Below are 19,652 nucleotides of genomic sequence, written 5' to 3' on the forward strand. Positions count from 1 at the left end.
CTGCCCGCCCTGGCGGTATTTCTCAACATCCCGCCACCGGTCATTGGCACTTGAACCGAGTCGGCCCGGCGCCTGGCCTATAGGAAGCGCTCAGGAGTCGGCTCCACTCACGTCCCGCCCCAGCGACTTATTTCAGAGCCCTCTTGGCCGCTTTCTGTCTGCTGGGACGCCGTGGGAGGCCCCGCGATCCTGCCCTTGCTTTTTCTCCCTCTTCACCTCCTTCAGGGCCCTGTCATCTCTAATGAGCTCCAGTGGTTTTTCTGCCTCCCTGCCCGGTCCCCTTCCTGGTTTTCCAGACCCCTCCTCTATGCCGCAGGCTGCGTGCTGGTGCTGGGCACACAGTGAGCACAGAGAGGGGCCCTAGAGAGGGGAACGGACTGGCAAATGTACATGTCAATAGAAAGTGCCACATGCTCCAACAGGGTTCAATCCCAGAAGGCTCCATGGAGGAGGTGACTTTCAAGTTGGGCCTGGGATCCTGCAAATACAGCAAGCTGGAGCTTGCGTGGGGGCGGGGGGCGGAGGCGGGAGTAGCGTTGGCTGGGAGAGGCAGGGACTGGGCAGAGCTGATTCTCCATGCTGAGGTGCTTGTGCCAAGACCCAGCCTGAGGTAATGACTCTGTGTGGACATCCTGGCTTGGCCCACCTGTCCTCCCCTCCAGGAGGGCCTTCTCCTTCCTTTCTGCCTTCCAGCTCGCTTTCACTGCCCACCTTCCCAGGCTTCTCCCAGCCAGGAATGGCTCCCACCACTGTCCAGAGCCCACCCTTTTCTCAAACCCAGGGGACTCTCCACTGGCCCCCCTCCCGGACTCTCTCGAGGTCAGCTTTCTAGGTAGAGAGCTCCTGGGTGGACAAGGTTCAGGTCGTGGTGGATGACCCCCCGGAGGCTGACTGACCACTCAGCCTGCTTCCTCATCTCTGAACTAGGCTCACCGGTGCCCTCTACCCTGCCTTGTGGGGGAATAACTGAGCAAACAGTAATGGGGACAGTCCCCACCTAGCACACAGGAAGTGTGCCGGAACTCGGCGGGAGAAACAGCAGAAGCCACGCCCAGACGGGGGCGGTGATAACCCCCAGGTTCCACCGGGCAGTTTGCGGGAGTTGCTGGAGGCTGTGCCGGAAGGGGTTACCCAATCTGGTGTAGCAGGGCCGGCCACTACTCCTGTGGTTTTGCTGCCTGGTGTTATTTTGATCATCGCTCTCAGGAGCGGGCAGGTCTGCGATTACTGTCCCCGTTTGAAACTTGGGGAAACTGAGTCCCTCAGAAATTGGCTTCAACCAGAGACTAGAAGGCTTCTAGATACTCGGCCGCCTTCATCCTGCTCAGACCTCAGGGTGGGTGAGGATAAGGGTCGGAAGCTGGCGGGGAGAGGGCACAGTTCGCGGAGGGCTCGATGGGCAGGAGAAGAAGCGGGGCGCCCCTCCAACCCCGCCGTCAGGTCACGTGACTTTTCGGAGGCGGGTCACCACGTGGGCCGGGCGGGGCGGCGCAGCTCTCTCTGGCTCCGCCAGGCCTGCCTCGGTCTCGGGTCGCCCCGATGTCCTTGTCCACTCGCTCCCTCTGACGTCTCGGTCCCTCCCGCAGTTGGTGGCGTCCGAACACAGTTCCCGGCGGCCCTCGCTGGGAAGGGGCGGGGGACAGGTGAGTGGCCGCCCGCCCCCGCTCTCCTGCGCCTCCCAGGTAAGCGGCCAGGATGGGGGACCCTGGTCGGGCAGGGCGGTAGCTCCGGGGCTTGGGGGTGGTCCCGCCCCCTCCCAGCCCCAGCCAGTTCCCCTGAGGCCACCAGGTCCGCCCCCTCCAAGTTCCTTTGGAACTCTGGGACCACTGGGCACTGAGTTCCCTCTCGGGGTTCTTCTGGATCTCCCTGAGTTTGACCCTCTGGAGGGTCCCGCTGGGGGACCGGCTGATCCCACTGCACCCCCGCCCCTCCCCCGCCCCTGCAGGTGCTTCAGGGGGAGGGCGGCAGTGTTTGTTTCTCCGGAAGGGAAGGGGTAGAGGCCCCCGTAGGTACCACTAGTCACCACTAGTGAGGGGCTGGGAGACTGGCAGATGAGGGGTCCAGGGGCTCTCAGAGCTGCTGCAGCCACTGGGCTCAAAGGCGTGGCTGCCACTCTGCCTTGATGGTAGTTGCCCCCAGAGGACTCTCTTCCGGCTGGGGTGGAGTTTCTGGAAACTGGGCCCGGCCCTGCACCTCCCTACCCAGCTCAGGGCTCAGCAATGGTGCGCCCCGGAAACTCCTGCCCGACTTGTCCTCAGCTGGGCAAGAGTCCCAGGGCCCTGGGTACCAGCCGGGCAGAAGTCCAAGGCAGTGCCCAGATGCCAGTGCCCAGGTGAGCCCCCAGCCCCCAGGCAGCCTCTGAGCACCTCCCACCCTCCCTGCTCCTCCCTCCTGGAGAAGGGGTGTGTGGGAGAGGCCTGTAGCTCAGAACATGGGAAGGTCTGTCTTTCCTGGAAGGAATCCCCGCTCTAGACTGTGGGGGCACACCCTCAGCCCCAGCTCCAGCCACTTTTCCTTTCAGGCAGAGTCAAGAGTCCACCTCTGACCTCTGCTGGTTTCTTCACACTGTGCTCCTGTGGGCGGAAAGGGGAGGGGGCTTGGACTGTGTGAGGCCTGGGCTCTGAGACTGGACACCCCCAAGCGGGGGCACTGTCTGGGCACAGCCCTAGTGGGCTGGACATCCCGGCCTCGCCCGAGGAAGCCCCTTGAGCTGAGCCAGCTTTCCTAAGTGCTGAGTTCCCTGGAGGTAAGGGTAGGGAGAGGCGCTGGGTAGGGGGAGACAGGGCAGACCCAGGGCTGGGCCCAGCCTTGCTGGGGCTGAGTCCTGCAGGCGTCAGCTGGTGGCTGGGAGCCCGCTCCCCCTGCCCCCTCCGCCCCACTCCCACGGGGTGGAGAGCCTGGACAAGGCCATCCTGGTTCTGTTGTCCTGGGTGACGGCAGAGCCCGGACAAAGGCTGGACAAAGGCTGCCTGTTTAAGGCCCAGCCCCCTCCCCAGCCAGCTGTCCAGGCCCGCCCCGAGGTGATGGAATGTAAGGAACTCTCAGGAGGGCTGTTGACCTTGACGGGCCCAGCTTGGCACCGAGTGACCGCCGTGGCGGGGGACGCAGGGTGGGGTGCAGCTGAGGCCATGCTGTCTGCTCTTCTGTCCGGCGCTGGTGAGGGGTGAGGGCCGCGGGCCCAGGCGGCTGGCTCCTGTGAGATTTCCGGTGGGAGGAAGTGCTGAGGGGTCACAGGAAAGGCCCCAGCTGTCCTGACCTTTCTCCCCAAGAGAGGTTCCCCCCTCCCAAGAGGGGGACTCCCCGGGTCAGAACCTTAGGATGGAGAACCGTATCCACAGGTCCCCACCCGCCCGTCCTCTTGCCGGAATGGCGCCACGGAGGAAACCGGTGGGGACCTGCCCAGACTCCCCTCCCTTCCTTCCTCCCTAACCTCCCTCCTCCCCTCCGGTGGCGGAGGAGTCTCTCTGTCAGCCCTTTCTGGCCTGTGGTTTATCTCGGGTCACTCGCTGGTGCTTCTCAGGTGGCGCTAGTGGTAAAGAACCCGCCTGCCAATGCAGGAGACCTGAGAGACGCAGGTTCACTCCCTGGGTTGGGAAGATCCTCTGGAGGAGGGTATGGTAACCCACTCCAGTATTCTTTGGGTTTGTGTGGTCGCTCAGATGGCAGAGAATCCGCCTGCAATGTGGGAGACCTGGATTTGATCCCTGGGTTGGGAAGGTCCCCTGGAGAAGGAAATGGCCACCTACCCCAGTATTCTTGCCAGGAGAATTCCATGGACAGAGGAGCCTGGTGGGCTACGGTCCACGGGGGTCACAAAGAGTGGGACACGACTGAATGACTAACAAACACTGGACCGTGTGTTTCGTGTTTGTCTGTGGATGGGGGCAGGGTGGGGGCTCAGGCAGCCCAGGCCGGGAGAAGGCCCTCCCACGGCCCCCAGGGAGCGGGTGTAGGGGTTGAGTGCCAGGCTCACTTTGCTGTAACGCTTCCTGTCTCATCAGATGGGCAGCGGGAGGTTCTAGAGGCTGTGTCCAGGCTCTGAACTGCACTAGGTCTGCGGACTGGCTGGCAGTGGGCTGCAGACATGTCCCAGTCGCCGGCCTTTGTCCTCAATGTCCTCGAGACCCCAGAGGACCCAGAGGGGTAAGTGCTCTGGGATGGGGCTGGGGGCCGGGATGTGTCACCCCCAGGGAGAGATGGGCTGGACCTCAGCCCTTTGGAGGGGGTGAGGACTGGGTCAGCAGCAGCCTGACCTCCCCGCCACATCCCCCGTTCTGGACCCAGCAGCCAAGAGCCCAGCCCCTATGATGAGAGCGAAGTGCATGACTCCTTCCACCAGCTCATCCAGGAGCAGAGCCGCTGGGTGGCCGAGGAGGGGCTGGAGCTGCAGCAGAGGCAGCCGGAGACTGGCGCCCTGGGGGCCTCAGGTGAGCCCACCTGGCCAGGGCACTGAGCCTCTCACCCTGTCGGGAAGTCCCTCCTAGCAGCCTGGGGAGGGGGCTGGGCGGGGGAGATCTCCGGCCAGCAGGATCTGTAGAACCTCTGGACAAGTCTTAACTTTGCTGGACAGGCAGCGACCACAAGACCCTGCCGGGGCCTGAGGGTGCCCCCGTCTACAGCATGGCCACGCTCCGCATCTTGGCCAGCATGCCCAGTCGCACCATCGGTGAGCTAGACCCTCTCCCTTCGGACCCTGGGCCGGGCTGGGGTTTCAGGCTAAAGATCTACAGATCCCAGAGCTGGGCTGCTTCAGCTCCCGCTCCACCCTGTCTGCTGCCTGGAGGCCCAGTCCGGCCCCAGGCAGCCTCGCCGGGTTCTAAAAAAATGACTCCAGAGTCATCATGGGGATAAAAATAGGCTCTTGGGAACCGGTGGAGCTTGAGGTCTCTTATGAAGGGACTTTCCTGGGTCCTGGGAAGCAGTGTGTGTGCGGGGGGTGGTCCCTGCCTCCACGTGAGCGGAGCGCATCCCTCCGTTGACCTGCGGCCTCCGCAGGCCGGAGCCGCGGCGCCATCATCTCCCAGTACTACAGCCGCACGGTGAAGCTGCGTCGCAGGGCCGGCCGGCCGCAGCTCAGGGACATGGGCCGCTCAGCCCGGCCCAGCCTCCGCCTGTATGACCTGGAGCTGGACTCTGCGGTTCTGGAGGAGGAGGGTGAGTGAGGGGGGCGGGGCCTCGCTGGGGAGGACATCTGCTGGCGGGGTGGGGGTCTGGGGTGCAGCGGGCTGTCTGAGGGTCCCCTGGAGTGAGGTCCCTTGGCAGGAGGGCAGGAGGGTCTTGGTGTCCCGGCCGCTGGGACAGAGAAGCGCCGGCCTCTCCGGCTGCAGTGTTTGACTCTGCAGCCAGGGGCTCTCCAATGTCTGTCGAGCATTGTGGTGTCACAGACGCTGCTATTGGCTTTGGGATGTAATGGTGGTGAGCACACCCATTCAGTTCTCTTGCAGTTTAACGTCTGGTGAAACAGGCACCAAATAAACGGATTAGCGATGGTTAAAGCTCAGATTGAGATGAGATGAGATGGCTGGATGGTGTAGCCGATGCGATGGACATGAACATGGGCATACTTTGGGAGATGGTGAGGGACAGGGAGGCCTGGTGTGCTGCAGTCCATGGGGTCACAAAGAGTTGGACATCACCCGGCGACTGAACAACAGCAAAGCTCAGATAAGGGCAGCTGAGGAAAGGTGCACGGCAGGAGAGCGTTGCAGAACCCATCTAGCCTAGAGGAATCCAGGGAGGCTTCCTGGAGGAAGTGACACTAGAGCTGATGGGGGCATGTGCAAAGGCCCTGGGGTGGGAGCCTCCTGGCTTCCCTGAGCATCTAGGAGGCTGGTGTGGAGGAGTTGGGGAACAAGAGAGAATAGCTGTAGGAAGGAGCAGGGCCCAGTGCACAGGTCAGTCTTCAACCAAGTGATCTCTGGCAGCAGCGCCCAGGGCCTTGGGCACTTCCTGGGGCCCTCCTGTGTTTCCCCTCCCTGTTTACCCAAGGTCCCCAGCTGGTGGGTGACGGAGCAGTGCAGGGTGTTGTGAGCTCTGGGGTCAGGGTGAACATTCCAGTTTTATTGTGCGAACCAGGCCAGGTGTCTGCTTTCTGGTCATTTCTTATCTGGAAAGAGAAGTTAAAATAGCACCCCTTTTCCAGGGTGGGTGTGAGGATGAAAGGAGAGAGGACGAGTGGTGGGCAGATCTCCAGACCCCGCCTTCCCCTACTGACCCCAGTGGGGCTTAGCACAGTGGGAAGTGGTGGGGGGATGGGGGTGCTGGGACCCCATTGCTGCTGAGTTGGGGGAGCATACGGGGCTCCGGTGCATGGGGGGATCAGAGCAAGATGCTTGAGGGGCCCCAGGAGGGGAGTTTGGGTCAAGGAGGACAGGGCACTGGGCTGGGCCTCGGAAGATGCTGTGAACTTGATTGTGTCCTGGGCTCCCGGGGGTGGAGGTGAGAGAGGGTCACGGCCAGCGGGCATGTGGGCCAGGCGGGCAGTGAGGGAGCATCTGGGCCTGGCCAGGCGGCAGAGGCCTGGGTGGCAGGGGACAGCCTTACGGCCTGAGGGAGGGCAGGGTGCCGCGGGAACCTCAGCTTGCCCCCTTCCCCCTGCAGAGAAGCGGGGCCTCCTGGTGAAGGAGCTCCAGGGCCTGACGGCGGCCCAGCGGGACCACATGCTCCGGGGGATGCCCCTGAGCCTGGCCGAGAAACGCTGCCTGCGGTCAGTGCCCCTCTGCCTCGGGCGGCCCCCAGGCGCCCCTCCTTGGCTGGGCGGGTTGGGAGGTGAGCCGGCTCCTGAGCCTGCAGTGGACGGAGGTCCCCGGTGGGGAGGGACTGGACTGACCCTGGATGCTGCCTCTGCCCCCAGGGAGGAGAGCCGGCCCCTGAGGGGCAAGCGGAGGGCCGAGCGGCGCCATGGGCTCCTCTCCTGCTGTGACCAGCTCCGTGACAGCTGTGTCCTGGTAGGAGCATCTGGGCCCCTGGGAGGAAGGGAGGGAGGGGGCTTGGGGTGGGGTGGGGGCGATGGGGGGCCCCTTTCTCCCTCCGAGTGATGCCCGTGGGGTCATCTCACCTCCAACCTGGCTCCGGGCCGGGATTGACCCCCTCCTCCCCTCACAGCGCCCCTGCGCTCCAGGCCCTGGACTGGGGTCTTGCTGGGGGCCGGCTCCCCATCCCGGCCCCTCCTGAGAGCCGTCCTGCCGCTGTCCCCGCAGGCCTCGCACAACCTGGGGCTGGCGCTGCTCTCGGGACTGCAGGCCCTGACGCCCTGGCGCTACGCCCTGAAGCGGATCGGGGGCCGGTTCGGCTCCAGCGTCCTCTCATACTTCCTCTTCCTCAAGACCCTGCTGGCCTTCAACGCCCTTCTGTTGCTGCCGCTGCTGGCCTTCATCGTGGGCGTGCAGGCTGCCTTCCCGCCCGCGCCCGGGGGCCCTGTGCCCGCCTTCACGGGCCTGGAGCTCCTCACCGGTGGGGTGAGGCTTGGTGGCGGAGGGCAGCGAGCAGGGGCATCCTCTCGTTACCCCCCCACCCCATCCTCTGCTGTGACTGTGGCCCCCCTCGCCTTCCTTGGGGCCCTGGAAGCCCCAGGGTGGCCGCGGTCTTCCGTTCACCTCTGTGTTCCCCTCACCCCCCTGCTCTCTGGCCCTTCCCCTTCTGCCTTTCTGCTCGCCCTGCCCCCTGGGTGCCTTGCAAGCCTGAGGGTGGGTCAGCTGCCAGGAGGGGAGAGTCCCTGACCCTGCCAGGCGCTTTCTCTGCAGGGCCACTTCACCCACAGCGTCATGTACTATGGCTACTACAGTAACGCCACGTTGAACCAGCCGTGTGCCTCCCCACTGAATGGCAGCGAGTGTCCTCCCGAGGCGGGCAGCCTGCCCTACAACATGCCCCTGGCCTACCTCTTCACCCTGGGGGCAGCTTTCTTTATCACCTGCATCACTCTGGTGTACAGGTAATAGCTCTCTGCTGTGTGACCCTGGCTCTGAGCATCATTGACCCACCCATGCATCTGTCTGTCCATCCATTCATCCGTCTACCTGTCCATCCAGCATCACCCCATCCATTCATTCATCCATTAGTCTGTCCATCCATTAATCCATCTGGCTACCCATCCATTCATCATCTCTTCATCCATCTAGCTACCCGTACAGTCATCCATCTAGCTACCCACCCATCCATTTTCCCATCCATCCATCCATCCAGAGATTGAAGGCAAAAGGAGAAGGGGGCGACAGAGGATGAGATGGTTGGATGGTATCATCGACTCAAGGGACATGAGTTTGAGCAAGCTCCATGAGATAGTGAAGGACTGGGAAGCCTGGCTTGTTGCAGTCCACCATGGGATCACAAAATCGGACATAGCTGAGTGACTGAACAACAATCCATCCATCATCACTCTATCCATCCATCTATCTATCAACCGTGCCTCCATGGATCCTTCCTTCCATCCACACTCTCGTCCACACACCCATCCACTCCACACACACATGCTGCACTCTGCTCAGGGCAGGAAGATAAATGAGCTTGGTGCATTTCCTTGAGACGCTTGCTGTGTACAGGAGAAGACAGGCCAGTGAAGAGGCTGGAACCTGTTACGTTGCTCAGCTGTTATGGAGCATGGGAGAGGGAGTTAGACCGGCTTCCTGGGGGGGGCCCTTGTCCCACAGAGGGAGGTTAAATAAGGGCGGCTAGGGAAAGACAGAGGGAGGTGTTCTGGTTATCGGGAGAGGCAGCGCAAAGGTCCTATAGCCTTTATAGCCACGTCCGGGTGGGAGGCACCCGGCCATGGTGGTGGGGAGTGGAGCTGACCTCATTTCTAGCCCTTTGTGGCTGCTGGGCATCCTGCTGGACAGGGCTGACCTACGGTGGCCAGTGGTCCACCCCAGGAGGCTGAGAGCTCCGGGCTAGAGGTGGGGCAGGGAGAGTGGCCGGAGGCCCATCAGTGCTGGCCGGGGGGTGGGCGGGCCCCCTCTGAGAGGCCCGTGCACTTTGTCAGATCTGTTTCTCCCCGGTCTCTTCGCCTTCTGCCCCATCTCACCTCCTACCTGGCTCTGCTTCTCCCAGCATGTCCCGCTCTTTCGGGGAGAGCTACCGGGTGGGCAGCGCCTCGGGGGTCCACGCCATCACCGTTTTCTGTTCCTGGGACTACAAAGTGACCCAGCGATGGGCCACCCGCCTCCAGCACGACAACATCCGAACCCAGCTGAAGGTGAGCTGGGGGCTCACGGTCCCCTGGGGCCGCGGTCCGCCACCCCCATGTCCAGGGGAATACCAGCGGGGGCCCTGAAGTGGGCCTTCGAGAAGGACTTCCTCTTCTCGAGGGCCCCGTGTCCTCCGGCCCTGGCAGGAAGAGGCCTCCACGGTGCCAGCTGCGCTCCCAGCCCCCACGGTAGCCCTGGGGTATCAGTGAGAACAGTGAGGACTCAGTCCCTTGCCCGTGGTCCTCCGGCCAGAGGGTGGCTGAGCTGGGCCTCCTGGAAGGCTCTCTGCCTGTCAGGGGTTCCCTGCTGCGGGATCCGAGTCAGGGGCGCTCACAGTTTTGACCCAGCTGTCGGGCCCTCGGGGAGCGTCCCGGGGCTCCTAGTCGGCGAGGGAACAGCTGCAGGCAGCACGGCTCAGGAGGCAGGTGCGGGGCAGGCCACGTCCCCGGAGACGGGGCCTCAGACGGGGAGCCACAGGCTGTGGTACCCGGGGCGGGCGGGAGGTGAGCCCTGCCCCACACCGCTCCGAGCCCCCCTGGGGTGTGGCGCGTGCGTCTGTGGGCCCCTGCGTGTCTGCGCCCTGGGTGACAGGCTCGCTGTCGCCTGCAGGAGCTGCTGGCTGAAGGGCAGTCGCGCCAGCGCCCCCAGAGCACGTGCGGGCGGCTGCGGCGGGCGGCCGTGCTGGGGTTCGTGTGGCTGCTGTGCCTGGGCACCACGCTGGGCTGCACCCTGGCCGTCTACACCTTCTCAGAGCTCATGATCGAGGTGCGGAGAGGCCATGGGCGGCCCCCGAGGAGGCCCAGGCCTCCCGCTTTACTAGACGGGACCCCTTTCCTCCCACACCCTCTGCCCCGGGGAGGCCACTTTCCTCCCAGGCCTTGTTTTCATTCTTGTTCTGTCTGACGTCTATTATAACGTCCTTTTGTTTTCTTGTCTTCTGGCTTCTCTTTTCACTTTTTTTTTCCGACACCTGTGTTCCATCCTCGCTTCTCCGCCTCCCGCCCCCCTTCCTGTGTGGTTTGAACACGGGGCTGGGTGGGGGAGGTGTGCCTGCCCGCTCCACCTGCTCCGACCCCCTGGGGCCCCTTCCTGCGGCCCCTTCCCCCCCAACCCTCGGGCCCAGCAGTGGACCTAACCCTGTCCTTGGGGCCCCTCCGCCTGCTCCAGCAGAGCCCAGTGTCCGCCGAGCGGGAGGCGGTCCTGCTGCTGCTGCCTCTGGTGGTTTGCCTCCTCAACCTGGGGGCCCCGTACCTGTTCCGCATCCTGGCCACCCTGGAGCGGCATGACTCCCCGGTGCTGGAGGTGTACGTGGCCATCTGCAGGTGCGCGGCCAGGCGGGCCAGGTGCGGGCTTTCTGGGGCGAGACCCCTGTCTCCCAGACACTCCGCCCTCAGCCCACGCGCCCATCCTTTTCTGCAGGAACCTCATCCTCAAGATGGTCACCCTGGGGATTCTTTGCTACCACTGGCTAGGCCGCAGGGTGGGCACCCTGAAGGACCAGGTGAGGGTGGGCCGGGCAGTGCTGGTGCCCCTCACAGCAGCCAGTCCTCACCTGACCTTCCCTGGCTCTGTCTGCAAGTGTCCTGGGGTGGCAGGGGAGGCTGGGGGCTGAGGCTGCCTCTGTTTCAGTGCTGGGAGAACTTCGTGGGCCAGGAGCTGTACCGGCTCATGGTGATGGACTTCATCTTCACGCTGCTGGACACGCTTCTGGGGGAGCTGGTGTGGAGGTGAGGCCTGCGGGCTGGGTCCCCGCACCTGGGCGTCCCCTGCAGAAGGGCTCCTAGCATCCTCCGGTGCGTGTGTGGTGGAGGTGGGGGTTACCGGGGCAGTCCTCAGGCCTCTGAAAATCAGGACCTGTCCCCAGCTTGGGACCATACATTTCCACCCATGATAGCTCTTCTGTAAAATATTGTTAAACTGAGAAAAACCCTTAGTAAACAGGATGTAGCATATTTTTAGATCGGAAAGGAAAACAGGTTTCAAAATGATGTATGTGTTCTAATCCGTCAAGGGAAAAAAGGGTCGGGAGGAAGCACAGAAAGTGGAAGAATGTGTTCAGCTGTCCTGGCTGCGGGTGCTAGCATGGCAGGTGTCATTTCCTCCTTTTTTGTGTTTTCTTTGAGAACATTGGAATTTAAAAATAGTAAGATTTTTACTTAAAGTTTTTGCAAGATTTATTTTTATTTTTGGCCGCACCTCGTGGCATGCACGACTTCCCCGACCAGGGATCGAACCCCTGCCCCCTGCAGTGGAAGCGTGGGGTCTTAACTACTGGACCACCAGGGACGCCTCAATAATAATAATAATAATATTTTTAAAAAAATTTTTTTCTTGGCCGTGCTGGGTCTTCGTTGCTGGGTGCAGTCTCCTTGCTGTGGCAGCTTCTTTTGCTGTGGAACACAGGCTCTGGGGCATGGGGCTTCAGTGATTGTGGCATGTGGGTTCAGTAGTCGTGGCTCCTGGGCCCTAGGGCACAGGCTCAGTAGTTGTGGCGCGCAGGTTTAGTTGCCTCATGGCATGTGGGATCTTCCGGGACCAGGAATCGAACCCGTGTCTCCTAAATTGGCAGGCGGATTCTTTACCACTGAGCCACCAAGAGGGATACCATCTCTGATAACTCAGCTGGGAAAGAATCCTCCTGCAATTCAGGAGACCCCAGTTTAATTCCTGAGTCGGGAAGATCCGCTGGAGAAGGGATAGGCTACCCACTCCAGTATTCTTGGGCTTCCCTTTGTGGCTCAGCTGGTAAAGAATCTACCTGCAATGTGGGAGACCTGGGTTTGATCTCTGGGTTGGGAAGATCCCCTGGAGAAGGGAAAGGCTACCCACTCCAGTATTCTGGCCTGGAGAATCCCACAGACTGTATAGTCCATAGGGTCGCAAAGAGTCAGACACGACTGAGCGACTTTCACTTCACTTTCACCAGGGAGGGAGTGAAAGTTGCTCAGTCGTGTCCGACTCTTTGCAACACCATGGACTGCAGCCTGCCAGGCTTCTCTGTCCATGGAATTTTCCAGGCAAGAATACTGAAGTGGGTTGCTATTCCCTTCTCCAGGGGAACTTCTTGACCCAGGGATTGAACCCAGGTCTCCTGCATTGCAGGCAAATTCTTTACCATTTGAGCCACCAGGGAATAAGATTTTTAAAAAGCAGTAATACCTTTGATGCCAGTGTGTATGTTTGCACTGGGGTGTATCGCACCCAGTGCTTAGAAAACGGACAGAAACTAGGTCAGCTACAGCACAGACCCCTCCGTGTGGGACCCCAGTCCACCGTCTTCCCTTGACATCGCTGGGCACTGGGAGGGGTGGGCTGGCTCAGTTTGCCGTATGGGTCTGGGTGGGTCCCAGGGTCCCTCGGGCTGGTCTTGGGGATTGGTCCTCCTATGTGACTCCGGGGCTCTTCTACTCCAGGCTTTTCTCCGAGAAGCGGCTTAAGAGGAAGGGGAAGCCTGAGTTCGACATTGCAGGAAACGTTCTGGAGCTGATTTACGGGCAGACCCTGACCTGGTGAGCATTTCCCTCCTGTATCCCACTGCCCAGCCCCCAGGGAGGCTGACCCCTTCCCCCTCGGGGCCCGGCAAGGCCCAGTCCTGGGATTCTGGAGTGACCTGACCCCTTATCCCCCAGTGGACCCAAGCTCTGCTCCACTTGCTGGGCTTTCCTCGAGGTCTGACCCCGAGCCAGGCCCGGGGGGGTAGTTCTGGGCCTAGGGCGCAGCATGGGGGTCAGGACCCCAGCCCCTGGACTGCAGCCCCCTCCTCTCCACGCCCTCCTCAGGCTGGGGGTCCTCTTCTCCCCGCTCCTGCCCGCCATGCAGATCATCAAACTGCTGCTCCTTTTCTACATCAAGAAGGTAAAGGTGCCGCTGGGTCCCGGGGGGCGGGGGGCGGGGAGCTGTGGGCCTGGGTAGTGTATGCAGCCAGGGTGGCTGCTGGGCTGGCAGTCATGGAGCCCTGGGACATCAGAACCCTCGCTTGAGTGGTAGGCAGCTGGCAGCCGAGGGCCACCCTCTGGGGTCAGTCGCACAGGCCCCAGCTGATTCCCGGCCCTGCATCTCTGCCTTTGGCAGGCTGGGCAGCATCCCATTAGGGTCTGTGGTCATCGCCACAGGCCTGTGTGTATAGGTCAGGGCTTTGAACCAGGCGCTCAGAGCCAGTGCCTCCTTTCCTCTGCTCCCCGTGTTTCCTCATCTGTTCACAGTAGATACTGGCTTCCCAGGTGACTCCGTGGTAAAGAATCTACCTGCTGAGCGGGAGATGTGGGTTCGATTCCTGGGTTGGGAAGATCCCCTGGAGAAGGAAACAGGAACCCACTCTAGTATCCTTACCTGGGAGATCCCATGGACAGAGAAGAGAGGCAGGCTGGACAGAGGCAGGCTACAGTCCGTGGGGTCACAAAGAGTCTGACATGCTTTAGTGACTAGACAATAAAACAATGGAAAAAACCCCATGGATGGTGCCCTAGGGGCACTGCTGGAGATGATGTTTATAAATCACAGGGCAGGGTTTCTGGCCCACAGGAGACCTCTAGTCAACGGAGGTGGCTGTTAGTATCATCCCTCCTGCTTACAAGTGAGCTGGCCAAGCATCCCCCCATGTCCCTTGGTCTCCCCTCTGCAGACCGGGAAGTGGCCCCGCTGGCCCTCCCCAGCCTGCGGGCTTAGATTCCACGCATCTGCCTCTCTATCGGACTGTCCTAAGGCCTTAGCTCAGGGGCCCCTGTAAGCGCAGCACCCTCTCAGCCCACGGCTGGCCTCGGCCCTGTTCGGTCTGGGAGGCCCCACCAGGCCTGGGAGTGTGGGTGGTGGCCGGCGGGGTGGTGGGGGCCGAACACAGCCTTTGTCCACAGGCCAGCCTGATGGCCAACTGCCAGGCACCCCGCAGGCCCTGGAAGGCGTCCCACATGAGCACTGTCTTCGTCTCCCTGCTCTGCTTTCCCTCCTTCCTGGGCGCTGCGGTTTTCCTCTGCTACGCCATCTGGCAGTGAGTGGGCACCCGGCCTCCGGGGTGGGGGGTGTGGGGCAGGCCCCCCGGCAGGGCTGCATTTGGGTGGTGCGGAGGGGCCCTTTGCCCGGGCTCAGGGGTCATGCCGCCCACTCTCCGCCCCCAGGGTGAAGCCCTCGAGCATCTGCGGCCCCTTCCGGACCCTGGACACCATGTATGAGGCGGGGAAGGTGTGGGTGCGCCGCCTGGAGAAGGCGGGCCCCCGCGTCTCCTGGCTGCCCTGGGTCCACCGCTACCTGGTGGAAGATACCTTCCCCATCTACCTGGTGTCGGCCCTGCTGCTGTGAGTGAGGCACTGGCCCGGGCCGGGGTCCCTGGCTTCTCCCTCCCCCGGGCTCCTGCGAGGGGCCCAGCCTGACCGCCCGTCTCCCGCAGGGCTGTGATCTACCTCAACATCCAGGTGGTGAAGGGCCAGCGGAAGGTCATCTGCCTCCTCAAGGAGCAAATCAGCAACGTGAGTGGCCCCTGAGCCCCCCACCCGGGCCCTTCCAGGCTTCCCACCTCCCCGGATCTGGGCTGTGGAAAGGGGTTCCTTGCTAACCGAGTTATATCAGTTGAGATGCATAGTTCGTATTCATCAGAGTTGTAGACGGGAGGCGGCCAGGCTGCCCATCTGCAAAGACGCCGCTGGGATGAGTGCTCCAGAGATGCTTCTCCGACGACCCCCGCCAACCCTAGTCCCCAAGAGGTGGCGCAGCCCTGCCCCCTGCGCCCTCCCTCCTCCCTGCTCAGTTACTAGACCTCCCATCACCTTTGGGGCAAGTCACTGCCCCAACACTCAGGGTCACTCCGGCTGGCGTTTCCCTGGATGGCTGGGGCCTTTCGCCTGGTCCCTACCCTGCCCAGGTCTGGGCTGGCTGCTCAGGAGCACGTGTCAGTGATAGCAGGTCTCACTGAACACTCAGTGGCCTCTGACCTCGTCCCCAGGGCCCCGACATCACTCTCCCCACTGCTGTTTTTTTTCCTTTCCTCCCTTTCCTTTCCAGTTTCTCTCTTGTGTACTCAGTGCTTGAGCCTACCTTGGGGCCAGCTGCTGCCTGTGTCCCCGGCAGTCACATCAGGGCTGGTGGCTCCCCGCCACCCTGCGTTAGAAATGACCTGAGGGTCCGCCAAGGCGGGACGGGGCTGGGCTGCCGCTCGTGTGACCCTGCTGCTGGCTGGTTGTGCAGGGGCTCAGAGTCAGGTCTTTCCAAGCGGGAGGATCCCCTGGGGACCACTCCCACTTCTGTTGGGTTGTAAGCAATGCAATGCTTCCACGAACAGCAGGCAGGGCTCAGGCTGGGCATTTTGGCTGAGGGGCTCGCCTGGCCCCAGCTGTTGGAAATGGGTTTTTCCCAACTGGCTCGTGCCCTGCTGTGTAGATCTTCGGGACCTGAGGTGCCTGACGGGGCCAGGGTGGGGGTGGGGCTGGCTCGATGCACAGGGGCGTTGAGAGGGGAACCCCTGGTTCATCTCGTTCTGCCTGCTGTTCCTCTAAGAGCTGAAGGACAGTTCCCCAGGTGGCCCTCGTGGTAGGCAGCGTCTCCCGCCAAGGCTGAGCCCAGGCCCGGTTTTGAGTCTGGGGCTGCTGGTCTGAGCTCCGCCGGCACTCGGAGCATCTTTTCCTGGCCTGAGCAGGGCGGCTTACTCAGGCGCACAGCCCTCTGTTCCCACCAACTCGATGGAGAGAAAACGGGGAGGGCCCACCTTGGAGGTGTGTCTGTCTCAGTGTCTTCCTGGGTGAGCCAGGGTCCCCGGCGCCCAGGACACATTCGAACACAATTGCTGTTTTCTCTTTGTGAAAGCTCCCTACAAGAAACCCAGTCTGACCCCGAAGTTTGATGGGCCGGGAAGTCTGCCGGGTATTTAACCGGGTCCTCGACTTAAACCTTTACCCACTTTTCACAGTCATTTGTCAAAAGAGCCCCTGGTTGGCCGATTTGTTGTTGTTCAGTCGCTAAGTCACATCCAACTCTTTGCGATCCCATGGACTGCAGCACGCAAAGCTTCCCTGTCCTTCACCATCTCCCAGAGTTTGCTTAAACTCATGTCTGTTGAGTCAGTGATGCCATCCAACCATCTCATCCTCTATCGCCCCCTTCTCCTCCTGCCCTCAATCTTTCCCATCATCAGGGTCTTTTCCAATGAGTTGGCTCTTTGCATCAGGTGGCCAAAGTATTGGCTGATCCCTGCCCCAAAGATGTCCTTGTCCTAATCCCAGAAGCTGTGAATAAGCCATGTCACCTGGCATTGGAGTTGGGGGTGGGGTCAGGATTGCAGATGGAATTACAGTTGCTAATCAGCTGATCTGGAGGTGGGGAGGGTTGCCCTGGATCATTCGGATGGGCATGATGTAGTGATAAAGCCCTTAGAAAAGGAAGTGGGAGAGTCACTGTCAGAGAAGAGGGTGTGAGGACTTGACTGGACGCTGCTGCCCATGGAAGGAGGCTGTGAGCCCAGGGATGTGGGCAGACTCAGAAGCTGAAGAAGGAGAGGACAGATTCTCCCCGGAGGCTCCAGAAGGAACCAGCCCTTCTCACTCCTTGATTTTAGCCCAGCGAGACCACTGTGGACTTTTAAAAAACTTTTGTTTCTTTATTTCTGGCTGTGCTGGGTCTTCGTTGCTGCCTGGGCTTTTCTCTGGTTGCAGCGCGCGGGCGTCTCATCGCGGTGGCTTCTCTTGTGGAGCACGGGGTCTAGGGTGCTCGGGCTTCAGTAGTTGTGGCACATGGATTCAGAAGTTGCGGCTCTTGGGCTCTGGAGTGCAGGCTCAATAGTTGTGGTGCTTTGGCTTAGTTGCTCTGTGACCTGTGATGTCTTCCCTGACCAGGGATTGTACTTGTGTCTCCTGCATTGGCAGGCGTATTCTTTACCACTGAGCCACCAAGGAAGCCCTAGTGTAAACTTCTGATCTCTAGAACTGAAAGGTGTTGAATTTGTGTTGTTTTAAGCCACGAAGTTTCTGTAACCAGCTCGGCAACGATAGAAAACCCATACAAACCCCATGACAGAGGCACACAGTGACCGAGGTCAGAGAGGAGGTAATTTCCCCGGGGCAGACTTACTGAGTAGCAGGACCCTCTATACATTGAGTCAGGCTGAGTTGGCAGCCCTCACTGTGTGACTCAGCACATTTCCCTTTTCACCTTGGCCGCTAGGAAGCTTCGGTGTATATTTGTGCCCACTGTAGGGCTCTTGGTTTTCCCTCGTTCTTGCTTGGTACCTCTGTCTCCTTTCTTTAAACTTTTCGTGCTCATGGTGTCAAATCTTTGAGAGCCCCTCCCGAGTGCAAACTGGAGCAGGCCACTTCTGGACGGACATGCACTGGACAACCGCTGTGTTCTGGCATTTCTAGGAGGGGGAGGACAAAATCTTCTTGATCAACAAGCTTCAGCGTGTCTACGAGAAGAAGGAGAGGAGCAGGTGAGGGGCCTGGGAGGGGTGTGTGCAGAGTGGGGGAGCAGGGACTAGACAGAGAGGCCCCTTCCCCCCAGGGGTCAGGGGCGGGGAGTGGCTGCTGGCCTCCCCCAGTGGCCCTTAACTTCTTGGGACTCCCCTGCCCCCTTCCCCCACCTTTTCTCCTCAGACGTGTGGGGCATTTGGGACAGGAGGAAAACTTCAGTTTGGTGCGAAAGGAAAAAAGGAAGTGAGCTGTGTGCAGGGGGCAGGGTTGAGCTGGGGTCTCTCACGCCCTTTTCCTCCTCCTCTCTGCGTCCCCTGTCTTGATGAGTCAGGGGGTTGGTCTAGCTCCTCAGGCCCCCCCTTCACCCCTTGGGATGAACATCCTGCCCCCCAGATGCTGCTGCGTCAGGGGGGCAGAGCCTCTCCCATGGCTGCACATCTCACCCTGCACTTGTTACCTGTGCTTAAGCCCGGGGATGGGGAGACGCACTCAGACATCTTCTTGATGCCTGGACAGACAGACACACTCGGGGATGCACACACCCCCTTCCTCAGGGGGGCTGGCTGAGGTCTGCAGATGGAAGCCCTTGGGGCTCCCCCTCCCCACCCCAGGCAGCAGGAGTCCCCCCCCACCCCAGAATGAGCCATCTAATAAGACATCCTTCCCACACCCCAGCCAGGAGGAGGGCATGGCAGCCCACTCCAGTGTCTTTGGCTGGAGAATCCCATGGACAGAGGAGCCTGGCGGGCTGCAGTCCCTGGGGTTGCAGAGTCAGCAATAGAGCACGTGTGTGTGCCCCCAGCCAGGCATCCGTGGTGAATCCTGGCCTCGTCCCACTCCTTCCCCTTCTCTCCAGGGGTCTGGAAGCAGCTCCCGAGGAAGCTGCTGGGCGTCCTGTGGCCTGGGAGGGGGTGACTGGTGCGCACTGCCCAAGGCCAGGGGCCCCTCGCTGACTTCCCTTTCTGGCAGGGCTGGTAGAACCGAGGAGGCCGTGACACCCCCCCTGTTCACAGAAGACTGGGATGCCCAGTAGGACAGCGCGGGGCTGGCAGCCTGGTTCCTGCGGCCCTGCAGGCAGATGCCACCTGGAAACGACCCCACTGGGACATGATTGGGGATGGGGGTCAGGGGCAGGACTCTGCAGCCCGCCTGAGGCTGGAGCATCCCCTGTGAACCCTGCCCGGCACCCTTATTTATTCTGATTAAACATGTTTTGCAAAATGGGCTGGTCTCATGGGTGTCTGTGCTTGTAGCCAGGCCTGTTCAGGCGTGCGCAGGTATGCCCGTGCCCCTGGGGCCTGCAGCCTGCCTTCTGCTGCCTCCAGTTTCTCCCTCTGATTCTTCAAGGCTGTCTTTCTGGCCAGGCCGGGCCCTGTGGCGTCCCCCAGTGCTGGGCTCCGGATGGAACAGACTTCAGTGCTGAGTGCAGGGCGCCCTCTGCTGGTGCAGCCCCTCATAGCAGGGATGGACCGCACTGCAGTTTCCAGGGCTGCCTGCCAGCCCCTGCTGGGGGGTGTAGGGAGGTGTGTGGGGGGAGGAGTACAGGGGACAGATGTGGAATGTGTGGTGGCAGATGATGAAGTGATGCTTTCAGTGGTTATTGGGTGGAGGGCAAATTTAGGGAGGGAAAGAGGTGGGTCACAGCTTTTCTTCCAAGGAGCGTCTTTTCATTTGGAAGAAAAGCTATGGCCAACCTAGACAGCAGAGACATTACTTTGCCAAACAAAGGTCCGTCTAGTCAAAGCTATGGTTTTTCCAGTAGTCATGTATGGATGTGAGAGTTGCACCATAAAGAAAGCTGAGCGCTGAAGAATTGATGCTTTTCAACTGTGGTGTTGGAGAAGACTCTGGAGTCCCTTGGACTGTAAGGAGATCCAACCAGTCCATCTTAAAGGAAATCAGTCCTGGGTATTCATTGGAAGGACTGATGCTGAAGCTGAAACTCCAATATTTTGGCCATGTGATGCGAAGAACTGACTCATTGGAAAAGTCCCTGATGCTGGGAAATATTGCTGGTGGGAGGAGAAGGGGATGACAGGGGATGAGACGGTTGGATGGCATAACTGACTCAATGGACATGTGT

General features: G+C 61.0%; 1 protein-coding gene across 13 annotated transcripts; it reads left to right on the top strand.

The window, feature by feature from the left end:
* Positions 1–1,105: 1,105 nt before the first annotated feature.
* Positions 1,106–18,793, top strand: TMC6 (transmembrane channel like 6). Of its 13 annotated transcripts, none has more exons than XM_043905369.1 (22): positions 1,106–1,336; positions 1,587–1,682; positions 4,002–4,143; positions 4,285–4,427; positions 4,571–4,666; positions 4,996–5,154; positions 6,601–6,706; positions 6,854–6,947; positions 7,200–7,457; positions 7,743–7,933; positions 9,046–9,190; positions 9,792–9,947; positions 10,350–10,504; positions 10,602–10,683; positions 10,812–10,909; positions 12,596–12,691; positions 12,962–13,037; positions 14,033–14,166; positions 14,294–14,470; positions 14,563–14,641; positions 17,522–17,589; positions 18,539–18,793. In XM_043905369.1, the coding sequence occupies exons 3-22, from the start codon at positions 4,085–4,087 to the stop codon at positions 18,600–18,602; spliced, it is 2,436 nt and encodes an 811-aa protein (XP_043761304.1). In that variant the 5' UTR covers positions 1,106–1,336; positions 1,587–1,682; positions 4,002–4,084; the 3' UTR covers positions 18,603–18,793. The 13 variants fall into 13 exon arrangements, with proteins under 13 accessions (XP_043761304.1, XP_043761305.1, XP_043761308.1 ...); XM_043905370.1 differs by having other exon boundaries at positions 1,587–1,643; XM_043905373.1 differs by lacking the exon at positions 1,587–1,682.
* The last annotated feature ends 859 nt before the right edge of the window (positions 18,794–19,652 follow it).

This window comes from Cervus elaphus, chromosome 5 (assembly GCF_910594005.1).
Source record: "Cervus elaphus chromosome 5, mCerEla1.1, whole genome shotgun sequence".
NCBI classification, from domain to species: Eukaryota; Metazoa; Chordata; class Mammalia; order Artiodactyla; family Cervidae; genus Cervus; species Cervus elaphus.

What these genes read in the sequence shown, in the direction of transcription:
- TMC6 (XM_043905369.1), top strand. Translation starts at nt 4,085, where the DNA reads ATGTCCCAGTCGCCGGCCTTTGTCCTCAATGTCCTCGAGACCCCAGAG. An exon ending in ACCCCAGAGGACCCAGAGGG is followed by an intron (nt 4,144 to 4,284) that starts GTAAGTGCTCTG and finishes TTCTGGACCCAG; the next exon opens with CAGCCAAGAGCCCAGCCCCT. An exon ending in CATGCCCAGTCGCACCATCG is followed by an intron (nt 4,667 to 4,995) that starts GTGAGCTAGACC and finishes CGGCCTCCGCAG; the next exon opens with GCCGGAGCCGCGGCGCCATC.